Genomic DNA, 23,859 nt, shown 5'->3' with positions numbered 1-23,859 from the left:
CTTGAACCTGATCTGGAACCAACATAAAAACTGGTGACTGGTTCAAAACAAATGGCACAATAATTAGCTTGCAACTGTATGATTAATGTTTTGTTTTTCTGGTTTTTAATCTTATTGTAAGCATTTTGTTTGTAAAAACCCTACAAAAATTAAAAAATAGTTTTAAAAAATTATTCTCTCAGGTTAAAATAGTTCTCATTGTATTTAGAGCCAGCATGGTGTAGTGGTTAGAGTGCTGGACTAGGACCGGGGAGACCCGAGTTCAAATCCCCATTCAGATATGATACTTGCTGGGTGACTCTGGGCCAGTCACTTCTCTCTCAGCCTAACCTACTTCACAGGGTTGTTGTGAGGAGAAACTTAAATATGCATTTAAGTTTCTGCTCTGGGCTCCTTGGAGGAAGAGCGGGATATAAAATGTAAAAATAAAAAAATAAAAGAATTTGTAGAGTTACATGTCAAGCAGAATTATTATTCTGCATGAAATGTTTGGCTTTATTACTGAAAAAGTGGATATCGAACCACTTTTAAAAGTCTGTGACTGAACCACTGAGTTTTAAAAAGTACTGATGAAACCGAACCAGAACTGATCACCAAATTTTTAAGAGGCTCAGCTCTCTGCCTACTCAGAAGTGCCAGTGGTTCAAAGTTAGAAATCATGGTGCATGGCTTCCTAAATCCAGATGATATAATATGGAAATGGTGACTTTTTTAGAACTATTTGTGGGTGCAAAAAAAAAAGGGGGGGGGGAGAGTAAAACTACTTTATCCGAAGACAGAGTAAGGCTGCAGTCTTGAGCACACTTACTTGGAACTAAGTCCCACTGAAATCAGTGGTATACAAGACTAGGATGGTGTTGCAGAGGATGAAATTTCATAAAACAATTACTTCAATAATCTACAAATCTATATGCAATTCTTACCCAAAGTTCTGAGGCAAAGTCAACATTTCCCCAAGCATTAATGTCTCTGCTCCTTTTACAGTGGAAGGATCATCTTTCATTAACTGGTTGAATAGATCTCCTGGAGGAATACAAAATGATAAGTCAGGAAGAGGACATGTAGAGCTGCCAATTCATTAAAGATTTTACTTGATCAGTTGCTGGCTTTTAAACAGATTCAAATATGTGATAGTGAAGATGCCTTTGAGATCTGCAGAAAGTGAAGTTTTTCTTGGGTAGCTAATTAATATGCAGAAACTGTCATTCCACTTTAGGAGAAAAAAATCATTTGTAATCCTCCCTCCAACACACTCCCGGCTGCAAAGAAATTCATACACAAGATATAACTCTCAGGTCCATTGTGGAAGAGTTGGATTTACCATAAGTATCTATATATTTATTTCTCCTAGGCGTATCTGTCGCTAATCCCATGTGTGATAGCTCTCGCGAGAGTTCACAAGCAGCTGCCGATTAGCGACGGGGATGGGGGAGAAAATAGGGATGCCAGACGCTGGCAGCAGTGGGCCAGCCCAGCCGGCGGGAGCAGGCAGCCGGCAGGAGCAGCAGCAGGTGGTGGCAGTGGGCTTGGACTAGCCTCCGGGAGCAGCAGGGCGGCAGCAGGCTACCTGGCTGGTGGGAGCAGGCGGTGGTGGGGTGCCCGGCCAGCGGGAGCAGGCGGTGGTGGGGTGCCTGGCTGGCAGGAGCAGGTGGCAGCAGGCCGGCCTCGCCGCCGCGAATTGGCAGGCGGGAGTCGGTGGTAGGCCAGCTTTATGGCCGGCCGGTCAAAAAGTGCTGGGTGGGGGGTGGGCGATAAGCAGCGGGCCGGCCCACCAGCCAGAAGCCACGGGCAGTGGGAAGAATTGGGACTAGCAACGGGGGAGAAGCAGGCCAGCTGGGCAGCGGAGTCTCAGATGCTCTGCGCCCGGCCCAGCTAGTTCATATGAATTTTTACAGACCAACATCAGCTTCAGATTTTATTTTTAAAAGAAAATCCATTGTAATTTAATTGTGAAAGCTATCTCTCTCCTAATTTTGGATGAAAAGACTATTTAAAAGTTTCTTTTCTCTCCAAGCTGAAAGAAGAAAGAGAAAGCTGGAGTGTCATTGTGGCTTGTGTAGCAGCCCGTCTGAACAATCCATGCTTTTATTTTATACATTTATTTATTTTAACATTTATATTCTGCTATTCCTCCAAGGAGCCCAGATTGGGTTACATAGTTATGTTTCTCCTCACAACAACCCTGTGAGGTAGGTTAGTTTTTGAGTATTTGTCTTGTCATAGGCCTCAGGGATGTCAGCCATTTAAACTTTTGTCTGATAAATCTGTGTAACTGACTGAAGTCTTCAGTCCTCCTAATACTTGTATGTGTATATAAATGATAAATAAAAGTGACCCAATGTTGGTAAACGGTTATATTTTATTGTAAAGCCAATATACTTCTACCTAGTATAGTTTACTCCACAGACTTGTAAAGTCAGAATGATTGGATCCACATTGATATAATTCTACCTGAATCTATGCAGAAAGCCAGATTCTGTGCTGCAATTGTAGTCATTCAGATCTTGAGGCTTCAGATGAAATAGTCTGTAGATAGTTAACTTTGCAGGGGGGGGGGATTCTTCCTATACAACTTAGGGGATCATGAAGTAGGACACAATTATTCTGATTCTAGTTTACATATCCCTTGATCTAATTCCCGATTACACACCCCAACTAATTTACACTGTTATTGTTCAACAACACTCTGTACCCCCTTTTCAGAGTTAGAATTTAGGCAACTTTATATATTCACCAGCTTTTTAATAAACTGGAATGAAAATCTATTAGAATTTCCAAGTGTTTCTCAACTCCAGATCATCATTTACCTGGCAAATCTCTCTCTTCACACGTCACAGGGATATTGGTGAACAAAGTAGGCTTGGTTAATCTCATCACTGTGAATTCAGAAAGCAAGTTCAATATTAATTAACATCAGTGGTGTCTCACAAGGAACTCAACATCTCTAACTTAAACAACAACAACTCCAAAGTCTTGTTCAGGTTCAGCTATGGTATATCTTGCATCTCACAGCATATTTATTCAAAGCATATTTATTCTACCTTTCAGCATAAAGCTTCCAAGGTGGCTAACAACATCAATTTAAGCACCAATAAAAGCTGGAAAACTTTTGATGATTTTGATTTGACTGTTCTGGATGTGGGTCACACTTCCCCAGAAGGAACAGGTACGCAGTCCAGGGGTGCTTCTGGACACAAATCTCTCCCTGGTGTCCCAGGCTGAGGCAGTGGCCAGAGGTGCCTTTTATCAGCTTCAGCTGATACACCAGCTGTGTCTGTTTGAGACAAGTGACCTCAGAACAGTAGTACATCTGCTAGTCACCTCCAGACTTGACTACTACAATGCGTTCTATGTGGGGCTGCTTTTGTACGTAGTCTGAAAACTGCAGTTGGTCCAGAATGTGGCAGCCAGGCTGGTCTCTGGGTCGTCTCGGAGAGACCATATCACTCCTAGCTTAAAAGATCTACAATGGTTGCCGATAAATTTCCAGGCAAAATATAAGGTTTTGGTTATAACCTATCAAGCCCTAAACAGCTTTGGCCCTGGGTATTTGAGAGAACATTTTCTTCGCTATGAACCACACTGCCCATTAAGATCACAGGAGAAGTTCGTTTGCAGTTGCCACTGGTGTTCATTGGGTGGCTACTCAGGGACGAGCTTTCTCCATTGCTGCCCTGAGGCTTGGGAACACACTCCCTGCTGAAATAAGAGCCTCCCCATCTATTACAACTTTTAAAAAGGCAGCCAAGACACATTTGTTCACCCAGGCTTTTAATTTGATACTGTTTTAATAATCGATGGTTTTTTATAGTTTTATCGTTGTTTTAAGTTTTAAATTGTAAGGTTTTAGCCTTTTTACTTGTTGTTTTTATTGTTTTGTTGTAAATCACCCAGGGACTTGCGTTTTGGGCTGTATACAAATATGATAGATATGGTCAGCTTAAAAAACAATTTTTAAAAGGCAGAATAAAGAAATCCTACAAAAGGTTAACAGTTGCTAGAAAATAATAAAACATCAGTCACATACAGTACCAATCAAAGACTTAACTAGCAATTGCTAACAATAAATATAAACTAAAAATTCAGGAAGAACATACACATGAAATAAAAAACTTATGTAACCACATAGCATTAGAGCAAAACTTCACCACCTTATATGTAATGGATGGAGATTGATCTACCAAAAGATAAGAGACACAAAAATCTTCTGAGCATCCAAAAAAGGGTGCCAGACAAAGAGATATCAGAGAGCGTCTTAACTCTCTGTAAAACAGACAACAGAACAATGCATGTTGGATGGTTTCAATCTCCCTATAACCACAAGGGCAGATTCAATCTTCCCTAGGAATAGAATTCCCTAGATTCTATCTTCCCTTTTTAAAACTCATATACAAATATGATTAAATCAATCAATCAATCAAACAGCAGAAAGAGACTCAAGGCATAATCCATTAAAAACTAAGGAGAATAAAGTTTCCCCCGTCTCACACCTAGTGGATCAAACGCCCTGGAAAAAAGCATTCTACAACCAGGGCACTACAATCAAAAAGGCCTTGTTCCTGATCACCTGCCTAATGCACGGAGAAGGGCCTCTGATAAAGACCTTAAAGAACAGGCCAGTTAATCAGGAGGTCCTTCAGATATTCTGGTCTCAATCATATGTTTGTTTTTTCAGATAGTGGTCATCTTAATGGGGAGATGAGAGGTATTTCTAGGGATTAAAAACTCTGAGATCCTTTTGTTTCCATTATTCAGTTTATAACAAACAACTGTCGTTACCATAAGTTTATTTTAATTAACAGCTGTCAGGACATGTAAATATTGTCACTGATGGGTCTGTTTTGGAGTGCTTGCAGTCATGATAGTGATAAGAGTTAGATTTTAAAACATATAAAATGCCTTAATATATATCAACACATTTCTTTTAATCATGATGATCATGTTTGAATGCTTAAATACTGGCAGCAACTCAGGGAAGGAGCTGTAGCACAGGAGCTGAGCACATGCTTTGCATGCAGATGATCCTGGATTCAATCTCTTGCATCTCCAAGGAAGAGCTGGGAAATGTCCCTGAACAAAATCCTGGAGAGCCAATTCCAATCAGCATAGACACTGGGCAGCATTCTGACTCATCGGTTATGACTAGGTATCACTGAAATCAAAGGGACAAGTGAATCAAGTTATGACTAACTTGAGACTCATTGATTTCAATAGGACTTAGTCTGGATGCAGTGAGGTAGATCAGTGTAGATGGTTGCCTGATTCAGTAGGACAGTTTCATGTGTACAATCAAGTGCCATATCAAAGCACACCCCTTTAAGCTGCTTCTGCTTATACTGTACTCTTTGGGCTTGTACCAGGTACAAGAGAGAAAAAGAGGAACCTGGACTTAACATGTAAATAAATAAAAGTACAACAGCTATACCTATTCACGTAGGTGTGTGAGCAAAGGCAAACAAAACATTCACACCCTCAGGCCTGTTGTTAAAATAAAGCTCTAGAATTTAGGGTGACCATTCAGGATTTCAGTAACCCTAATAATAAACATGATATTCATAGCCACTATAGCCCCAATCCAGCAATAGTAGAGTGTACCTTTTATAGGCAATGTTTAACCCCAAGAACAGTTAAAACCACCATCTCTCCAATAGCTTCCCTTGTCTAAGCTCTGTGCTGGAGTCCATTCAATAACCACCTTCCTCATTAAGGCAAATGGAGACACAAAGGATAGGAGGATGATTGGACAGCAAAAATAGCCAAAGCTCCAACTATTCTTATTGTTCATATTCCCTCCAAGATCTTTTTCAAGAGGTCATGGTCCACTTGGGGAAACCTGATACAAACCATAAAAATAACTTTAGCCATGCTAGACCAACAGTTTGATCAGTTGTTTCAAAACTGTTTTGCATTAGCATTCATGAAGCCATCTGAATTCCACAGAGTGAGACTTGTTCGGCTTGAATTTAACTAATTCAGTTTGTAGATTGTAGTCCTACCTAAAAATATTAGATTTTGAGTTTTCTAGCAGAATTGCTGAAGAAAATAGCATGTCAATGAGACAAGTTTAAATTCTAGGTAAGTTTAAATTCTCCAAAAGACAATTTATCTGTGAAGAAGTTTTACTATATACACAATTGTAAACATAATACGATGAATTAAAGATCACACAAGTACAAACCTTATTAACTACTATCCCAATTTGCAACACACTTTGTTGGATGCATGTTTCATTGCAGAGTTTGCTTTCAAATAATCTAATAATCTATGTTGATGGGTGTTTGGTGAGGGGAGGCAGTTGTCTGCCCCACTGGATTGAGCCCGTTCCACTGAATTAAGTTGGGCTTTATTCCCAGGTAAGTGGGTATTACCTTAAGTGGTTCAATGGGGGAATGCTTGACTAACAAGCAGAAGGTGGCCAGTTCGAATTCCTGCTGGTACTATATTGACCAGCAGAGATACAGGAAGAGGCTGAAAGGCATAATCTGATACTGCATGGGAGGAGGCAATGGTAAACCCCTCCTGTATTCTACCAAAGAAAACCACAGGGTTCTGTGGGCACCAGGAGTCGAAATTGACTTGATGGCACACTTTACCTTAAGTGGGTATAGGACTGCAGCCTTTAAGCCCTCTACCCCCGGAAAAAAGTCCTATAGACTAAGTGTATATAGAGGTTCATTACAAATTTTAAGAACGCTGCAGAAGACTCAACATGAAAGCCTGTAGAATGATAGGAAATAATTCTGTAATCATCACATGCTGCCCATTTTTTACTATTACCAGCCATGGTGAGGATCAAATGTAAGCCACACACCAAAAATAGAATTTAAAAAAATATTAACACAATAGATTTTACATAGCTGAAGTTGAGAAACCATTCCTCTAGCACAATCAATAGCCATTGTCTTTATTATTGAACAATTTTAGACAAATGACATCAAAGACAGATGTGATAACAAGAGCTGTGAAATGTCAATTCATATCTAGAACAATGGCTTTTGTTCTTATAAGAAACATCTCCTGAAGCAGTCACTGCCATTTGGAAAACAAAGGAAGTCCAATCTTGTGGAAATCAGTTCACTTGAGGGGATGTCCTGGTTTGCCCTCCCAATTTTATCTGAATCCATACAGTAAAGAAATCAGTGCTCCACTGAAAGGATATAAAGGTGACATGACTTAACTGCAGCTTAGAAGAACAGCTAGATGATCAACACTAGCTCTTCTCCTGTGAGCAAAGAATGCTACAAGGAGTATTCCTAACATGCACTGAAACCAAATATTGCAATTATTACTCACACAAAATGAAAAATGTCTAACCTAAAATGGCTAGTGCCCCAATCCTATGTATGCTTACTTGGAAGTACTGCACAGTATGTCCTATTGAGTCTAATGGAGTTTATTCACAAGTAAGGGTGCATGGGATTTCAGCCTAGGGGTGGCTTTTTTGTTCTTCAATTAATAAATGTGTTTTGTTTCTGAAACATTTATTGAAAGTCAAGTATTTCACCTAGAAAAGCTCTGCCTTGCTTTCAGCCTAAAGCCACAAACTATGTATGACTCCGTATTTGTGAACCAACAAGTTCATTTTCCCCTGAAGGTTCAGTTTTTCTCTAAGGGTATCAGCAACATATTCACAATACAATAGGTCACAGAAAACTGAAATCTGGCCCTCACATCTTTGGATTGTTGCATTACAAGAAGGCAGTTCATTGTGTTTGATCATCCTATTCAGCTTTATCCAAATGTCCTCCAGTGTTTGATTATTAAAAGTGGATGGTTCAATTAACCACTGTCCTCTGTAGAATGCATGGAGCTTTAATTTTTCTAAAGAGCTTCGCAATTCTTCAGATAAAGGAAGAATCTTGTCTTTAAGCTTAGAGTTGGGCACAGACACACTCCAAGATCTCTTCAACTTCTGCCTGTCACATGCTGATTGCTTTTTGAAATTGTTCACATTATTTCCCCCACACTCTGCTTGTAAACACTGCCCAGCTTTTGTATTGGGATGAAATTCCTGCAGTCCTTCTGTACAATCATAAGACGGAGAGCTGCAAACAGTTTCTGGAGTTGCAAGATGTTGTTGTACTTGCCCTGCTTCTTCAGCAGAAATTACTGGAGGCCTTTGTTTAGGCTTGAGGGGAAGTTTGCAGTCGTTTGGAAACCAGGGAATGAAGCTTGGCAGCTGCCGAACAGGAAATTCCTTCAGTGCCTCTTCTGTGATTTTTTGCAATACTGTGGGGTCCTTTTCCCATGCTCGATAGTGCAGAACCACCTCCATGCTTGTACAATAGGAATCCACATGTTCTTATTTTAAAGGTTCCTTGGAAGAGCCTCGCCACTAATGAGATGTTATCACTTTAAAGAATCTTTCATTGCCGTGAGCTGTGCAGATCAGAAGAAAACAGGACCTAGAGCAGAAGTATTGCAAGTAATAAGACACTCTAGCTTCTTTACCCACCAATTTACCATCATATTGACTAGGTTTTCGCTAGAAAATGTAACAAACATAATGTGCTGCAAAGATGTCGTGGCAGGTGGAAGGAAACTCAAATCAACTATTTTTCCTTCCTGACAACCTGCTAGTTTTGCTACCACTTCTAATTCAAACCTCAGTCAAACAAGTGAGGTGTGCTTCTTGTCAGAGAGCTGAACTGCAGTCCCAATTCTACATTTGTCTAGTCAGCAACCTCTGAGAGACAGAAGTAAAGGAGCTCTTAGGAACCTGAAAGAAACAGGAAGAGGAACAGCTGTTGAGGTGCTGAAACTGGTCTTATAACTGTGTGATGTAATGCAGTATAGTAGTTAGCATGTTGGACTAGAACTGTGGAGACCAGGCTTAAAATCCCCACTCAGGCATGCAGCTCACTTGGTGAGCCTGGGCCAGTCACTCTGTCTCAGTCCAACCTACATAACTGTTTGAAGATAAAATGAGGGTGGCTGGGTAGGTAGGTGACCCATGTAAGCCACACTGAGCTCCTTGGAAGAGAGTGGGATATAAATGTAATTAATTTTTCAAAACCCTTCATGTGTCACATATATGGCAAATGCGGTTCAGTGTTAGCAAGTGTAAAGTGATGCATGCTGAGGCAAAAAACCCCACAACTTCATATATACACTTAGAGGGTCTGAGCTGTTGGTGACTGACCAGGAGAGAGAATGTTAATTCTTGGTTACGGGAGTTGGTTAACTCCTAATTATGTGAGGGTTTCGTGCCAGCAGCCCTTAAAGAGGCGGTAGTTTGCCCTCACTAGAAGAAACCCTCCCTGGATCCTGAGATCCTTGACAACTATAGACCGATCTCTAACCTCCCTTGTTTAGCGAAGGTGTTGGAGAGGGTTGTATGTGCCCAGCTCGAGAGGGCCTTGGAAGAAACCAGCTATCTTAACTCTTATCAGTTAGGTTTCAGGGCTTGGCATAGCACAGAGACAGCACTGGTTGCTCTGGAAGATGACCTTCTTCAGGGCCTTGACAAGGGTAGTGTCCTTCTCTTAGTCCTTTTAGATCTCTCAGCGACACTATCGATCATGCTATCCTTCTCGACCGCCTGCATGGGCATATCAGGGGCACTGTCTTACAGTGGTTCTGTTCTTACCTTAGTGGGCGTGTCTAGTCGGTATGCATGGAGAACGGGTGCTCTGACCCATGGCAACTCCTTTATGGAGTTCCCCAGGGTTCAGTTCTTGCCCCTGTCCTTTTCAACATCTATATGAAGCCGCTGGGTCAGGTCATTTCCCAGTATGGCGTGAGATTTCATCAATACGCTGATGATACTCAGCTGTATATCGCCATCCCAGACCATTCTGGGGATGCTGTTTCTGTGCTTACTCGATGCCTGGAAACTGTTAAGGTCTGGATGAATCAAACAAGCTCAGACTGAATCCCAATAAGACTGAACTACTTTTATTCAGCCCTCGTAACGGCCAACAGCTGGATGTGAACCTCGTTTTAGATGGGGTGGCGCTGCCCCCAAAGGAGCTAGTTCAGGATTTGGGGGTCCTTTTGGACTTGCACCTCCTGCTTGAACTGCAGGTGGAGGCTGCGGCCAGAAGTGCTTTTGCCCAGCTTCATCTGATTCGCCAATTACACCCTTACCTTGACTGAAAGGCATTAATGACAGTGACACATGCCCTTGTTATCTCCCACTTAGATTATTGTAACGCTACCTTTCTAGGGCTACCTTTGGGATGATCGGGAAGCTACAAAGGGTCCAGAATGCAGCGGCTCGCCTACTCATGGGTGCCAGAAAATATGACAGGGTAACACCTCTCCTGCAGTCATTACACTGGTTGCCTATTTGCTTCCGAGTTCAATTTAAGCTCCTGGTTCTGACCTTCAAAGCTTTGAGGGGCTTGGCACCTGTCTACCTACAGACCCACATCTCCCATCCAGTTACATCCCGTCCGGTTAGATCATCTCAGATGGTATTGTTAGTCCCTGATTTCCAAGAGGTTCGGGGCTCTCGGGCCTGCAAAAGGGCCTTTTCGGTTGCTGCCCCACTTCTTTGGAACTCTCTTCCCCTCCAGATTCGTTTAGCCCCTTCCTTACTAATCTTCAAATCTCTATTGAAGACTTTTCTTTTTCGCCAGGCTTTTGCCCTGTAGTTTATGTATTTGTTTTTTGTTAGTTACTTTAGTTTTTAATTTAGAATGTAATTTTTAATGTTGCCTTGTTTGCATGCTTTTGTGCACCGCCTGGAGTCTTCGGAGTGGGTGGTATATTAAATGTTTCCAATAAAATAAATAAATAAAATCAGCCTCCCACATAGACTGACCTTACCTCCCTAAGAAAAGCCATGCCATTTATTTTTTTTAAAAACCCCTAAAACAAATGACACTATGCTAACAAATATATCTTCTGCTCAGAATTTTAAATACCATTACATACATATATACACACACACCAGTAGTCCCTCTAATTTTTTTCATTTCTGTGTGGAATGAATTTTGTTTTGGATGGCAATATCAAGGCAGTGTGTGCGAATGGGGCATTCCTGATTCAACCTGAGCGAGATCTAAAATGAACTGAGCAGACATCCAAAAACATGTGAGCGCGTGCACATGTGCATGCCCTAGAGGGAACACTGACACACACACTTCAACAACGATACATTTCTAATTATCTAAATTTTATTTATTTATTTATTATTTCATTAATATGCCACCCAACCAAAATAGCTTAAGGCAGTTCACAATTAAAACCATTTAAAATATTAATATAAAATTCATTAAGGTTAAGTGTGCCGTCGAATTGATTTTGACTCCTGGCACCCACATTACAACTACTTAAATAATATTAAAAGCCAAGCCAAAAAAATAGGTCTTTACAACTCTCTTGAATGCCTCTGGGATGACAGACATCTTACTTTCCTGGAGAGCGCAAGCCACAATCTAGGGGAAACGACTGAGAAGGCCCAGTGCCAAGTTGTGACAAGTACAGATACATGTGCATGAGATGGTCGTGTGTGTGTATGGGGGGGTGTTTAAGAGAGAAACAAGTAGAAATTAAAACCAATTAACAGCTGAATCCTAGTGATGTCTACTAAGAAATAATCCCTTGCTTGTTCCAAGGAAAAGTGTGTAGGGAATTGTAGTCATAGCTTAAATCAAGTGGTCAAGAGAATCACAAACGACACTCTGAAAAATGTATCTGAAATAGCATTAGAAAACATGGCAGGATGATAGCAGGAATGATTTTATTTAGTGCCATTAATAGGTTTACTGGGATTACGAATTTAAAAATTCATGAAAAGTTTTCTGAGCTAATAAGCAAGTGAGATGTGCTCCCTGATACTATGTACAACTAGGAATACTTAAATCAATAAAAATGATTGGGCATCTAACTCTGTGCAGGTAAAGGTACAGTGTGCCATCAAGTTGGTGTCGACTCCTGGTGACACAGAGCCCTGTGGATGTCTTTGGTAGAATACAGGAGGGGTTTACCATTGCCATCTCCCGTGCAGTATGAGATGATGCCTTTCAGCATCTTTCCTATATCGCTGCTGCCTGATATCTGTGCAGGACTGACACCTTAATCTAGCTTAATAAATTGCTCTAGGATAAATAAGCCAGGCCTTGACAAATTTTATTTGGATGGAGGAGCCAGTCCAGTGTTCTCTCTATTTTTTTCATCTGTGTGTGGAATGAGTTTTGTTCTGAGCGGCAGTATCAAGGCAGTGTGTGCGCACATGCATTCGGAATGGAGCCTTCCTGAATCAACCTGAGCAGGATCTAAAATTAACTGATTGGACATTTAAAAAACCGTGTGAGAGCACGCACACCTTAGAGCAGGGGTCCTCAAACTGCAGCCCTCCAGATGTTGCTGAGCTACAGTTCCCATCACCCCCGACTACAACTTATTGTGGCTGGGATGATGGGAATTGTAGTTCAGCAACATCTGGAGGGCCGCAGTTTGAGGACCTCTGCCTTAGAGGGAACACTGAGCCAGTCCAAAAATGTAGGAGCCAGACAATGGATCATTGACAAAATTACTGGGTAATGACAGACATTTTGGAGGAGGAGGGTAAGTGGGCTTCTCTTTATTCCCTTTACAAATAACATACTAAGAACAGAAAGAGGACAGTGTGAGACAAATAAAAGTGTTGTTTTTTTTAAAACCCCATCTCCAAATATCCTAATCTGGACACAACTAAGTTTCTAGGTGCCATGGCTCCCTGGCACCTGGGATTTGTCAATGAGAATGATAAGGTACTTTAACAACACTGAAAAGGTTTACAGCAGGGTTTCTTAACCTTGGGCCCACAGATGTTGTTGGACTACAACTCCCATCATCCCCAGACATGGCCTTTATGGCGGAGGATGATGGGAGTCCAAAAACATCTGGGGGCCCAAGGTTAAGAAACCCTGGTTTACAGTATCACAAGTTCTTTTAAACATCAATAGGCCATCACCATTAAACTCGCTATGCTGCTTTTCAAGATTATAAAGGTCAAGAAAATGACAGAGGGAGGAGAATCTAAACTGACAGTGCAATCTGATGAATGCTTACTTAGAAATAAGTCTCACTATGTCCAGGTAAATGTGCAGAGAACTGCAGCCTCAATGGAGCAGGATTTTGCTTTCAGTCCCCTGGCATTACCCCTCAGATCAAGTTAATTAAACTATTTGAAGATGTGCCAACTAATAAATAATGATCCATGAACAGATATTTTGTATTTTGGAAAGATTTTCTCCCTTTCTCCCTAGCAACTCTGTGTTGCGCCTATTCTGTTTGTTTATATTTTACCCCAAAATACTCAATAAAACTTAAATGAAGATTTTTTTTAACCAACACAATTCTTGACCAAAACATATTTTTTATTGTTTTTGCTCATTTTGTTCTCATTGATGGATTAGATATACCACTTCTTAAAGAGCAATGCAATTTCTTTTGAAAACCACCATTCTTTTTATATTGTTCATTACTGATGCAAAATAAATTACTTTCTGCCAACTATTCACTAATTACCAGCAGAGTTCCATTGTGAAACTGTGTTCCTTTTTAAAAATTAGAGGTATGCAGAAAGTATACATCTCAATTCTGCAAAGAACAGATGCATGCTTTATTTCGCAGGCAGAACATATTAAAGTTAACATGCAATGTTTCAGCCCAATCCTATTCAAGTTTACTTAGCAGTAATACTGTGTTCAATGGCTCTTACTTCAAATATTACAAGTTGTGCATACTTACTTGTGAGTAAGAGTGATGATCAAATCTATCCTTCAATTAACTTGCGTTGTATTTGGTATAGTGTTAAAGACTAATGAAATATCTCCCTCTGAAGCTGCAGGGATGGGGGACAGGAAGCTACTAACTTCTTAGCTTCCCACCTTCAGGTGGGAGATGGGTTCTTATTCCACCCGAGGTTGCCAAAATGTTTTCCTGCAACAGTTTAAAGAACTAAGAAAGTGCATGGGTTGCATTACAACAATTAAGTGAGTCCCTCTTTTAAGAGCTGCCTCACCAAGTGTCCTTTATTGCCAAGAACATCACAGTGCAAAAGAAGATAGTGGGCATTCCTTGTTTCAGAATACTCAGGATAAATTGCACTTTAAACAGCATCAGTAGTCTGGGAGCCCCACTTTTTTGGGGAAAGGTTTACCTTCCACCTATATCTTTCTTTCTCCACTATCACTATGCCTCAGAGATCACAGAAGGTATACTGCTACAAAAATGTATATCTCACTTTTCAACAGATTACCACACAGATATTGCAGATATCATTACCTGTTACATAAAAAACTTCAAACAAAACTATATTTCATACACACACCCCAAATTCCCTTCAGGGTAATCATGTTTTAGCATGTGCCCAGAGGTGCACTTAGGTAATTTGGAGCCTGGACCTAAAGACCTTTGGAGGGCCCTCTCCCCCACAAATTAAGCATCATCATGATACACCGGGTGACCATACCACCCAGGACAGACTAAGGAGAATTTGGGGGGCCCCATGGGCTGTGGAGGCCCTGGACTTCAGCCCCAAAGTCCAGGGGTAAGAGCACCTCTACATGTGCCCTTCAACATAGAAAAACCTACAGAAAAGTAAATGTGCCCAAGGTCGGCTCCCCACTCTGCCTTTCACAGATAAGGCTGAAGTTGATTCAGAATTCAACCCAGAAGTGCATAAGCAACCTAAACAAGGGAGGAACTGAAGAGTGATCACACTCAGTTTCCATAAAATATGCTTAGGGCCATTCCAAATCATACTTTGAAGATTCTCCAGAGCCTTCTGAGGCCCAAAGCTTCATTTTAGTACAACTTGCCTAAATGAGCAATATCCTTAGGATGATACATATGAACATAGAATTTACACCCAGAGTGCAAAAACCCAGCCCCTTATTTTATTTTTATGTATGAAGCTGCCGTCTAATGAATCAGACCATCGGTCCACCTAGTTCTGTATTATAACAGGAGACATCTGCATGTGTTTTACCACTGAGCTATGGGACATCCCAGATATATTTATATGATAAATAAGTATTGTCAATAAAACATGTATAAATACATTACAAAAATCAATAAACAAGAATTACAAGCCACCACATGTGCCGTCCCAATATGAAGCTGTGAGCCAGAGCATTTCATAGGGGTGTCTATCTCCCAGTGCAGGGGCGTAGCAAGGTTGGAGTGGGCCCAGAGACAAGATTTTAAAATGGGCCCCCCCACCCTCACCAAAGCTCAGCTCATGAAGTAAAGAAATCTTAAATGAGGCTGAATAGTGGTAACAAAAAGCATCTATCTTTCTGTCTATCTCTTATGAGCCACAATAGAACAATAGAATATCATCCTAAATTATTTTTTTAAAGGCTTTGTAAATTGTGGATGATGCAAATCATTTAATGGTACTAGAGAAAGACATGCTGTTCTGGTAGCTCCAGGTCTTAACACTCACACCAGTTTTGGAGAATGAAGACAACTGAAGGAAGCCCGGGTGGGTGTGTGGGCGGGGGAGTCAGTCATGTTACTTGCCTCTGGGGGGGCCAAGGAAGTGGGCCCCCAGACAACTGTCTCCCCTTGCCCTATTATAGTTACGCCCCTGTCCCAGTGGCAAGCGTGTAGAAGTTGGGCTGTCCCAAAGGCTTTCAGGGTGTAAAGGTGTGAAAAGAGTAGTTCCTAAATCGGAACTAAACTGGTTATGCACCACTTTGTGGAATAAGGAACTAGGATCGAGATACCAATGTCAGCACAACCTGCTGAAGGCCAGCCTCAGAGGAAGCTTCCCGTCCTCCTTCCCCTTCTCCCCAGCTCATAGGATACTCCTGAAGCCACTAGGAGAGCCTACGAGCCGGAGGACTTCACCCTACAACCAGATCCGAGCGAGAGAGAGAACACCAGTCCAGGAGCGCGGAGAAGCAGGAATCAGGGAGGGTCAGTACCTTTCAGGGCCAAGAGATGCTCCTGTTTAGGCTGAGTCACATCCATCACCTCAGCCTCTCCACTCTAGGTCTTCTCTGTTTACGGAACCAGCCGAGGACAAACTTCCTCAAGCAGAACTACGTCCAAAAGAGAAGGGAATGAATCTGCTCCGGTTTTGGCCCACTATCTTCTGCCAGCTGCGTTTCCCGCAATGCAACTCACTCACTACCGCGATCGCTTCAGAAACTACAGGCCCCAGCGTGCCACCCAGAAACGCCTTTTGACATCCCTCGCCGGCTTCCGTACCGCTACATGCTCTCTGGGACTTGAGGGAGCTTGTGAGCTGTTGGCATGATGCATGATGGTACTTGTAGTCTTTGCTAAGGTTGGGGTTGCCCGTGCAAACGCTGGGGAAAGAAACGGCTACAAAAAGACATGCGCAGTCGCTAAAAACTACCTGTGCAGGAAACGGTAGATATAAGAAAACCGGATTTTTTAAAAAAGAACTGTCTACAGTATCCCTACCTACAGCTCTTGTTGGTGACGTCGGTGTGTGGCACCGCCTTCCCCCGTCTCCAGGGGGACTCTGCCGCTGGAGTGGCGGAGGCGGCTCCTCCCCTGTCTTTATCCTACCCTTTTCAAGATGGCGGCGCTAAGTGTAAACAAGGTCGGGGCTGGTCCTGGGATGGATGCCGGGAGCAGGCAGAGCCGAGGTCCGGCGGGTGTTGTGGTGAAGGTGAGGAGAGTGAAGCGGGGCGAGATCTGCTCTGTGGCTCCCTTTTCTTTGGAGGCGAAGAAGTGGGCTGAGCCCGCCAGGAGGAGACCCCCCCCTCTCGTGGCCCGCTCTCTGTCCCCTTTCTGCAGCGGCTCGCATGGGAGCTCCTTCCTTGGATGCGGAGGGGAGATTCTCTCAGGTTGTGCCCCAGCAGAAGGGGCAAGCCTCTCGTGGTGCCCCCCCCCGTCCTCCTCCTCATCTTTCTCCACTCGAAGACGCTGTTCTGTTGAGCGACGCCCTTCTCCTGCGTTAGACGCGGACACTGACAGAGCAAGGGAATGGCAGGGCTCCTGCCTAAAGGACACACACGCGCGCTCTCTCTCTCTCTTTAACGTTTATGTTAAATTGATAAACGGATAGCTGGGGCAGGGTAGGGGATAATCATATGCATGGTTGCTGCCCTTTTCTCTGCTGCGGCTCCTGTGCTCTTTGCAGCTAGGAGATAGGTAAAAACTTGCTAGCATGAAGATGCAGTGATTTAAAATAAAATTAAAATTAAATAAAAATCTCTTGTTTAAATTCTCCCCGACGTGCAGTTGTTGAAGACCTAGGGACCCTTCCTGAACATTAGATAGCAGTAGAGCCCTAGTGTGGTGGTGGTATGGTAGCAAGAGAGACAAAACTTAAACTGGTCCTGAATTGGACACTTTATTTTTGTGGAATGCAAATCGTCAAACTCAACGTGTTTCAGTTTTCCATGGGACAATAGCCTGTTGTTTGTTTTTCTTTTTGGGGCCAATGGTCCTTTAATTTTTTTCACCTCTGTGCGGAATGAGTTTTGTTCAGGGTGGCAGTATCAAGGCAGTATGTGCACACCTGCATTCAGGATCGGTTCATCTTCCTGATTCAACCAGAGTGGGATTTAAAATGAATTGAGCGGACATCCAAAAATTTGTGAGTGTGCGCACGCCTTAGAGGGAACAGTGTTTGGGACCCTTTCTCTGAAGGGCTCTCTCATCTGGGTAGAGGTGTAAGCAAAATGAGGTAGAAATAGGGTAGAAAACATTTTTACCTGGCCAGCTTCCTAAGGAAGCTTATCTTATGTGCTTTAGGATGTGGATTACATATCTTGGGGTACATTATCTTAATCATTGCTAGTGTGTACCCTCACTCCATTCTCAGTGCCACATATTATAGAGGCATACTGTATAACCATTTAAAATTGAACATATACCTTTGTAAATTATAGGTTCTGGAATGTGGAGTTTGTGAAGATGTATTTTCACTGCAAGGAGACAAAGTGCCCAGACTGCTTTTGTGTGGCCATACCGTCTGTCATGACTGTCTCACCCGACTTCCTCTCCATGGCAGAGCAGTACGCTGCCCTTTTGATCGGCAGGTTACTGAATTAGGTAAGAATATTTTAAATTCATAATGCGTACTAGAGGTGCCCGAATGACACTAAGATTCTGATATCTTTTAGGTGCAGAGCTAAACTAGATTATATCTTATGTTGTGTAGTGTACCTATGCACTTGATAAGTAAGCACATAGACTGAATATACTGAAGTAAACCAGCATTTTAAGAAAATGTTGACAAAGTTCAGAAGAATTGCTTTTGAGAGACAGGTTTCTAATAGTTGAGAATATAAGAATTGCCCTGTTGGATCAGACCAAGGACCATCGTTCAGAATTCTGTCTCCAGCAACTGAATTCCCAGATTCTCCTGGGAAGCTCATTTAAGTATGTCTGTGATAGCTATCCCTGTGTAGAGTAATAGATGTATGTCTATTACTCCTGTGTCCAGCATAATCTGTGTAGGTTGGGAAGAGCACGATGATATGAGGAGGTGTAGCCTAGCACACCAGCCAGTCTTGGGGCCCAGGTGAAGGGGCCAGGCCACCTGATGCTCACCTGTGGGAGTGAGAAGTAGTATCATTGGATGACCTGAAAAGGCAGGACACCCTGTGATCACATATCGACCAGGATAGGGAGGAAGAAGAGGTGGTCAGAGATCCAGCTATAACTCTATAAAGGGAAATAGCCTGTCGACTGAAAGTGATCCTCCAAAGGAATTACAAAGGTTGTAAACTTTTACAAAGGGTTTCCTATGTTCCTTGGCTCTTCATTTTTTGGGGGGGAGGGGGGAGGAGAGCTGGTCTTGTGGTAGCAAGCATGACTTGTCCCCATAGCAAAGCAGGGTCTGCCCTAGTTGCATATGAATGGGAGACTTTATGTGAGCACTGTAAGATATTCCCCTCAGGGGATGAAGCTACTCTAGGAAGAGCAGAAGGTTTCAAGTTCCCTCCCTGGCTTCTCCAAGATAGGACAAGATTTTTTTTTTTTTAATAGGACAAGATTTTTTAATTGAACCAACAAACTACCAAAGCATACAGTATGTTGCCAAAGCACAATTATATACAAAGTGGTTGTTTGTACATGATATATCTACAAAGATTTACACACAAGGATTTGGAAACCCACAAGGTTATGAAGTATATGCAGGTAGTACTGTAACTCGGGGGTGGGGGATTTCAAGGCACATCAGGTAATCGGGGGGTGGGGGTGGTTTACGTCCGACGTCCATTTCCACAATTTGTCCCATTGCTGTTTAGAAGAGATACTCTTGTCTTTTTGCACATAACCATACAAACTTTTCCAGAAGAGATTTACTGTCTCGTCTGCGTGAACCTCTTGGTTGCGTCTTCCCTCCCTATTCCTATGCAGGAGCATTGCATAAATGACATACAGGTTTACTAACCTGATTACGAGGAGGGGAACGTTCCAATTCCCTAGTATGAGGGCACCCGTTCCGTCCTGTTTCCTTGAAGGTTTCTTTCTGGGACCTCGAAAGGAGGTTCTATCGCTCCTGGTGGCGCAGTGGTAAAACTGCCGCCCTGTAACCAGAAGGTTACAAGTTCGATCCTGACCAGGGGCTCAAGGTTGACTCAGCCTTCCATCCTTCCGAGGTCGGTAAAATGAGTACCCAGAATGTTGGGGGCAATATGCTAAATCATTGTAAACCGCTTAGAGAGCTCCGGCTATAAAGCGGTATATAAATGTAAGTGCTGTTGCTATTGCTATATACCCCCAAGGCCTTATCATCTAAACCCAGAGTCTCACTCAGAAAACATTGGAGGGCTTTTTCCTCATTCGTTAGAGAGGGACGAGGGGGAGATTGGGAGGCCTCCCGAAAAGGCTTTCCTGTTGCTCAGTTGGGCTCTGTTATTAAAATCCCCCGCGATCAGGAGGTGGCGCTTGGTGTCACATATATCTTTTAGTTTAGCCCAAAGAGCCTTCCTAAGGTGTGATTGTACCTTTTTTTGCAAAAAAAGGCAATAAAGGTTGATACAGTTGGTGTCTGTCTGTGCCGCTTCTCTGTCCACTGGGTCTACCCAGATGACATACGTAGCTCCCTATTATGTTGAACTGCCTTTCTGGCCAGACAATCCTTATGAGGTCTTAATTGAAAAAATGGAAACAAGTACTAAATTTATGATAAGTTTTCTGCAATGTAACAACAACAAATATTTATATGGTGCTTTTTAACAAAAGTGTCCAAAGCGGTTTAGATAGATAGATAGATTGATTGATAAGATGGATCCCTGTTCCCAAAGGATTCACAATCTAAAAAGAAACACAAGCAGTCACCAGCAACAATCACTGGAGTGGTACTGTGCTGTAGGTGGATAGGAGTTGCTCTCCCACTGCTCTCCCAGTTGCTCTCCCCCTGCTAAATAAAGAGAATCACCACATTAAAAAGGTGCCTATTTGCCTAGTTAGCAGGGGTATAATAATATAATATAATATAACAGTGGAAAAAGCAATCCCTGTAATCTTTGTCTTGGGTGTAACTGCTATACATTTAGTTTGTCCACTCATTGCCTTCTATTTGAATCTTCATGGTGTAAGAGTTTGTGGTTGAGTTCTGATTCTTAGTTTACATTTTGTGAATAAATGTCAATATGCTTGTGCAAGGATGGGTGCATATTATAATGTAGGGTTTGGCTTTTTTCATTCTGGGGCCTGCAAAGATGAAGATGATATTGGCTATTATGAATGAAAAGAAGTAGTAGTAATCTTACCTCAGAAGCAGTGATCTTGGTTCAGAACAGGACTCAAGATTTCTTGTCACAACCTTAAAATATCCTGGTTCATATTGGGAAGATGTTTACTTAGATCTAAACATCATTCATTTCAATCAGACTCACTTTCAAATGCCTAGGATTGCTTCCAAAAAAATTACTACCACCCTAGTTCTTGCAATTTTATATAATAGTACATGTACTTAGTGAAATTACCTGAAAGCATATTGGGTAGGATCCAAAGAATGATTGGAAGGATGCTCAAACAAGGGGACTTTCTCACCTCTTCCCATTGCAACCCCCTGTGCCCTGGAAAAGCAGTTCCTGAATGTTAATGAGTGTTCTGGAATGTTTTGGGATATGAGGTTCCTTGTATGAGTGGCTCTGGGTAGCACAAGGTGCCTCCACCTGAGGCTGAATGATTTCCCCCTCCTCTTGCATTCGCTCCCCACCGCAATATCCTATACAGTTCTGAAACATCCTGTGATCTCGGGAGTTTTTTTGCGGGACAGGGGCACACACAGGGCTGCAGTGGGAGGAGGAAGTAGGAAAGTCACCATTCATGAGTGGTGTTCTGCTCATGTTTCATCTGGATCTAGGCAGATAAGGCATTAACTTGTTAACTAAAATAACGTATCTGTATGTTAAAAGCCATCCTTTAAAGTGTGAGGCTGCAAAGAATTCAAATAAAACAGAGGGGGACAGAGCAGAACCGCATAAAGAGCAGACGGGAGGCTGTGCCAGCAGGTCAAAGAGTCAAAGGAATAGCATACATCAGGGGAAAGATTCAGTGTATAGGTGCTTGTATGCCAATGCCAGAAGCCTCCGAGCCAAGATGGGTGAGCTGGAGTGCTTGGTTGCTAATGCAGAAATAGACATAGTGGGCATAACAGAAACATGGTAGAACAGTGAGAACCGGTGGGACACTGTTATCCCTGGGTATAAACTCTATAGGAAGGACAGGGAGGGGCGCCTTGGAGGAGGGGTAGCACTGTATGTTAAAGAAGGGATAGAATCTAACAAGCTAGAAAACCTAGGTGGACTGGAGTCCTCCACAGAAACCCTGTGGGTGACTATACAAGGCCGGAAAGGAATCGTGCTACTGGGGACATGCTATCGCTCTCCGGATCAAAATGCCGACAGTGACTGGGAGTTGCAGGAGGAAATCAGGGAGGCATCAAGGAGAGGCAGGGCTGTAATTATGGGTGATTTCAACTACCCACACATAGACTGGGTAAATTCACATTCAAGTCAGGACAAAGAGGTCAAATTTCTAGATACGCTAAATGACTGTGCCTTAGAACAGTTGGTCATGGAACCGACCAGAGAGAAGGCAACCTTGGATCTAATTCTGAGTGACACCCAGGACCTGGTGTGTGATGTCAGTGTCATCGACCCTTTAGGAACAGTGATCACAGTGCCATCAAATTCAGCATACATGCAGGGAGAGAATCACCAAGGATGTCAAACACAGACATTTTGAATTTCAAAAGAGGAAACTTCTCCAAAATGAGGAGTATGGTGAAAAGAAAGCTGAGGGGGAAAATCAGGAGAGTCACTTTGCTCCAGAGTGTATGGCGTTTACTCAAAACCACAATACTAGAAGCCCAGTTAGATTGTATACCCAAAAGGAGGAAAGGTACCACTAAGTCCAGGAGGATGCCAGCATGGCTAACGGGTACCGTCAAAGAAGCCATAAAAGGGAAGAAGACTTCCTTCCGAAATTGGAAGGCCTGTCCAAACGAAAAGAACAGAAAGGAACACAAACTCTGGCAAAAGAAATGCAAGGTGACAATAAGGGAGGCAAAAAGAGAGTTTGAGGAACATTTAGCCAAAAGTATCAAGGGGAATAACAAAAACTTCTTTAAGTACATCAGAAGCAGGAAACCTGCCAGGGAGGCGGTTGGGCCATTAGACAATGAGGGAGTGAAAGGGATTATTAAGGAGGATATGGAGGTTGCAGAGAAACTGAATGAGTTCTTTGCGTCTGTCTTCACGGCAGAGGATACTGAGCATATACCTGTTCCTGAACCAGGCTTTTTAGGGATGGAGGCTAGAGAGCTGAGTCTGATAGAAGTGACAAGGGGTGATGTTCTAAACTGTCTGGAAAAACTGAAAGCTAACAAATCACCAGGGCCGGATGGCATCCATCCAAGAGTCCTCAAAGAACTCAAATGTGAAATTGCCGACCTCCTTGCTAAAATATTTAACTTATCCCTGAAATCGGGCTCTGTACCAGAGGACTGGAGAGTAGCAAATGTAACACCGATTTTCAAAAAGGGATCCAGGGGCGATCCGGGAAATTACAGGCCGGTTAGCCTAACGTCCATTCCAGGCAAATTGATGGAAAGCATCCTCAAGGATAAAATTGTAAAGCACCTAGAAGAACAGGCCCTGCTGGGAGTGAGCCAGCATGGCTTCCGCAAAGGTAAATCTTGCCTCACCAACCTTTTGGACTTTTTTGAGAGTGTCAACAAGTATGTGGATAAAGGTGATCCAGTTGACATAGTCTACCTGGACTTTCAAAAAGCTTTTGACAAAGTTCCTCATCAAAGACTCCTGAGGAAACTTAGCTGTCATGGAATAAAGGGACAAGTACATGTGTGGATTGCTAACTGGTTGAAAGACAGAAAACAGAGGGTAGGTATAAATGGAGAGTTTTCACAATGGAGGGAAGTAAGAAGTGAGGTCCCCCAGGGATCTGTACTGGGACCGGTGCTTTTTAATTTATTCATAAATGATCTAGAAGCAGGGGTAAGCAGCGATGTGGCCAAATTTGCAGATGATACCAAACTCTTCCGGGTAGTGAAATCCAAAATGGATTGTGAGCAGCTTCGAAAGGATCTCTCTAAACTGGGGGAGTGGGCGACAAAATGGCAAATGCGGTTCAGTGTTAGCAAGTGTAAAGTGATGCACATTGGGACGAAAAACCCCAACTTCAAGTATATGCTTATGGGATCTGAGCTGTCGGTGACGGACCAGGAAAGGGATCTTGGGGTTGTGGTTGACAGCTCGTTGAAAGTGTCTATTCAATGTGCAGCAGCTGTGAAAAAGGCAAATTCCATGTTAGGGATCATTAGGAAGGGGATTGAAAATAAAACGGCTAACATTATAATGCCCTTATACAAAACTATGGTGCGACCACACTTGGAGTACTGTGTACAGTTCTGGTCACCACATCTTAAAAAGGTCATTGTTGAACTGGAAAAGG

General features: G+C 42.6%; 2 protein-coding genes across 9 annotated transcripts in view; one reads left to right on the top strand and one right to left on the bottom strand.

Moving 5' to 3' along the window:
* LOC128346957 (trafficking protein particle complex subunit 13) overlaps positions 1-16,818 on the bottom strand; it is a 42,044-nt gene extending 25,226 nt beyond the window's left edge. The window contains exons 1-4 of one of the 7 annotated variants that reach the window (XM_053300806.1): positions 15,870-16,128; positions 7,672-8,405; positions 2,808-2,876; positions 924-1,023 (exon numbers count right to left, since the gene is read on the bottom strand). In XM_053300806.1, coding sequence (XP_053156781.1) covers positions 924-1,023; positions 2,808-2,876; positions 7,672-8,275 — 773 coding nt within the window. In that variant the 5' untranslated portion in view covers positions 8,276-8,405; positions 15,870-16,128. Of the gene's footprint in view, positions 1-923; positions 1,024-2,807; positions 2,877-7,671; positions 8,406-13,683; positions 13,876-15,869; positions 16,129-16,374 lie in introns of those variants that run through there. The other 6 variants (XM_053300808.1, XM_053300805.1, XM_053300807.1 and 3 more) reach the window with 6 other exon arrangements.
* Positions 16,289-23,859, top strand: part of TRIM23 (tripartite motif containing 23) — a 48,475-nt gene continuing 40,904 nt past the window's right edge. For both annotated transcript variants that reach the window (XM_053300814.1, XM_053300813.1), the window contains exons 1-2: positions 16,289-16,585; positions 17,814-17,976. In XM_053300814.1, the coding sequence (XP_053156789.1) occupies positions 16,493-16,585; positions 17,814-17,976 (256 nt within the window). In that variant the 5' untranslated portion in view covers positions 16,289-16,492. The remainder of the gene's footprint in view (positions 16,586-17,813; positions 17,977-23,859) is intronic.

This window comes from Hemicordylus capensis, chromosome 2 (assembly GCF_027244095.1).
Source record: "Hemicordylus capensis ecotype Gifberg chromosome 2, rHemCap1.1.pri, whole genome shotgun sequence".
NCBI classification, from domain to species: domain Eukaryota; kingdom Metazoa; phylum Chordata; class Lepidosauria; order Squamata; family Cordylidae; genus Hemicordylus; species Hemicordylus capensis.
The sequence above is the reverse complement of the archived record's forward strand: the minus strand, read 5'-3'. Positions and strand labels throughout refer to the sequence as shown.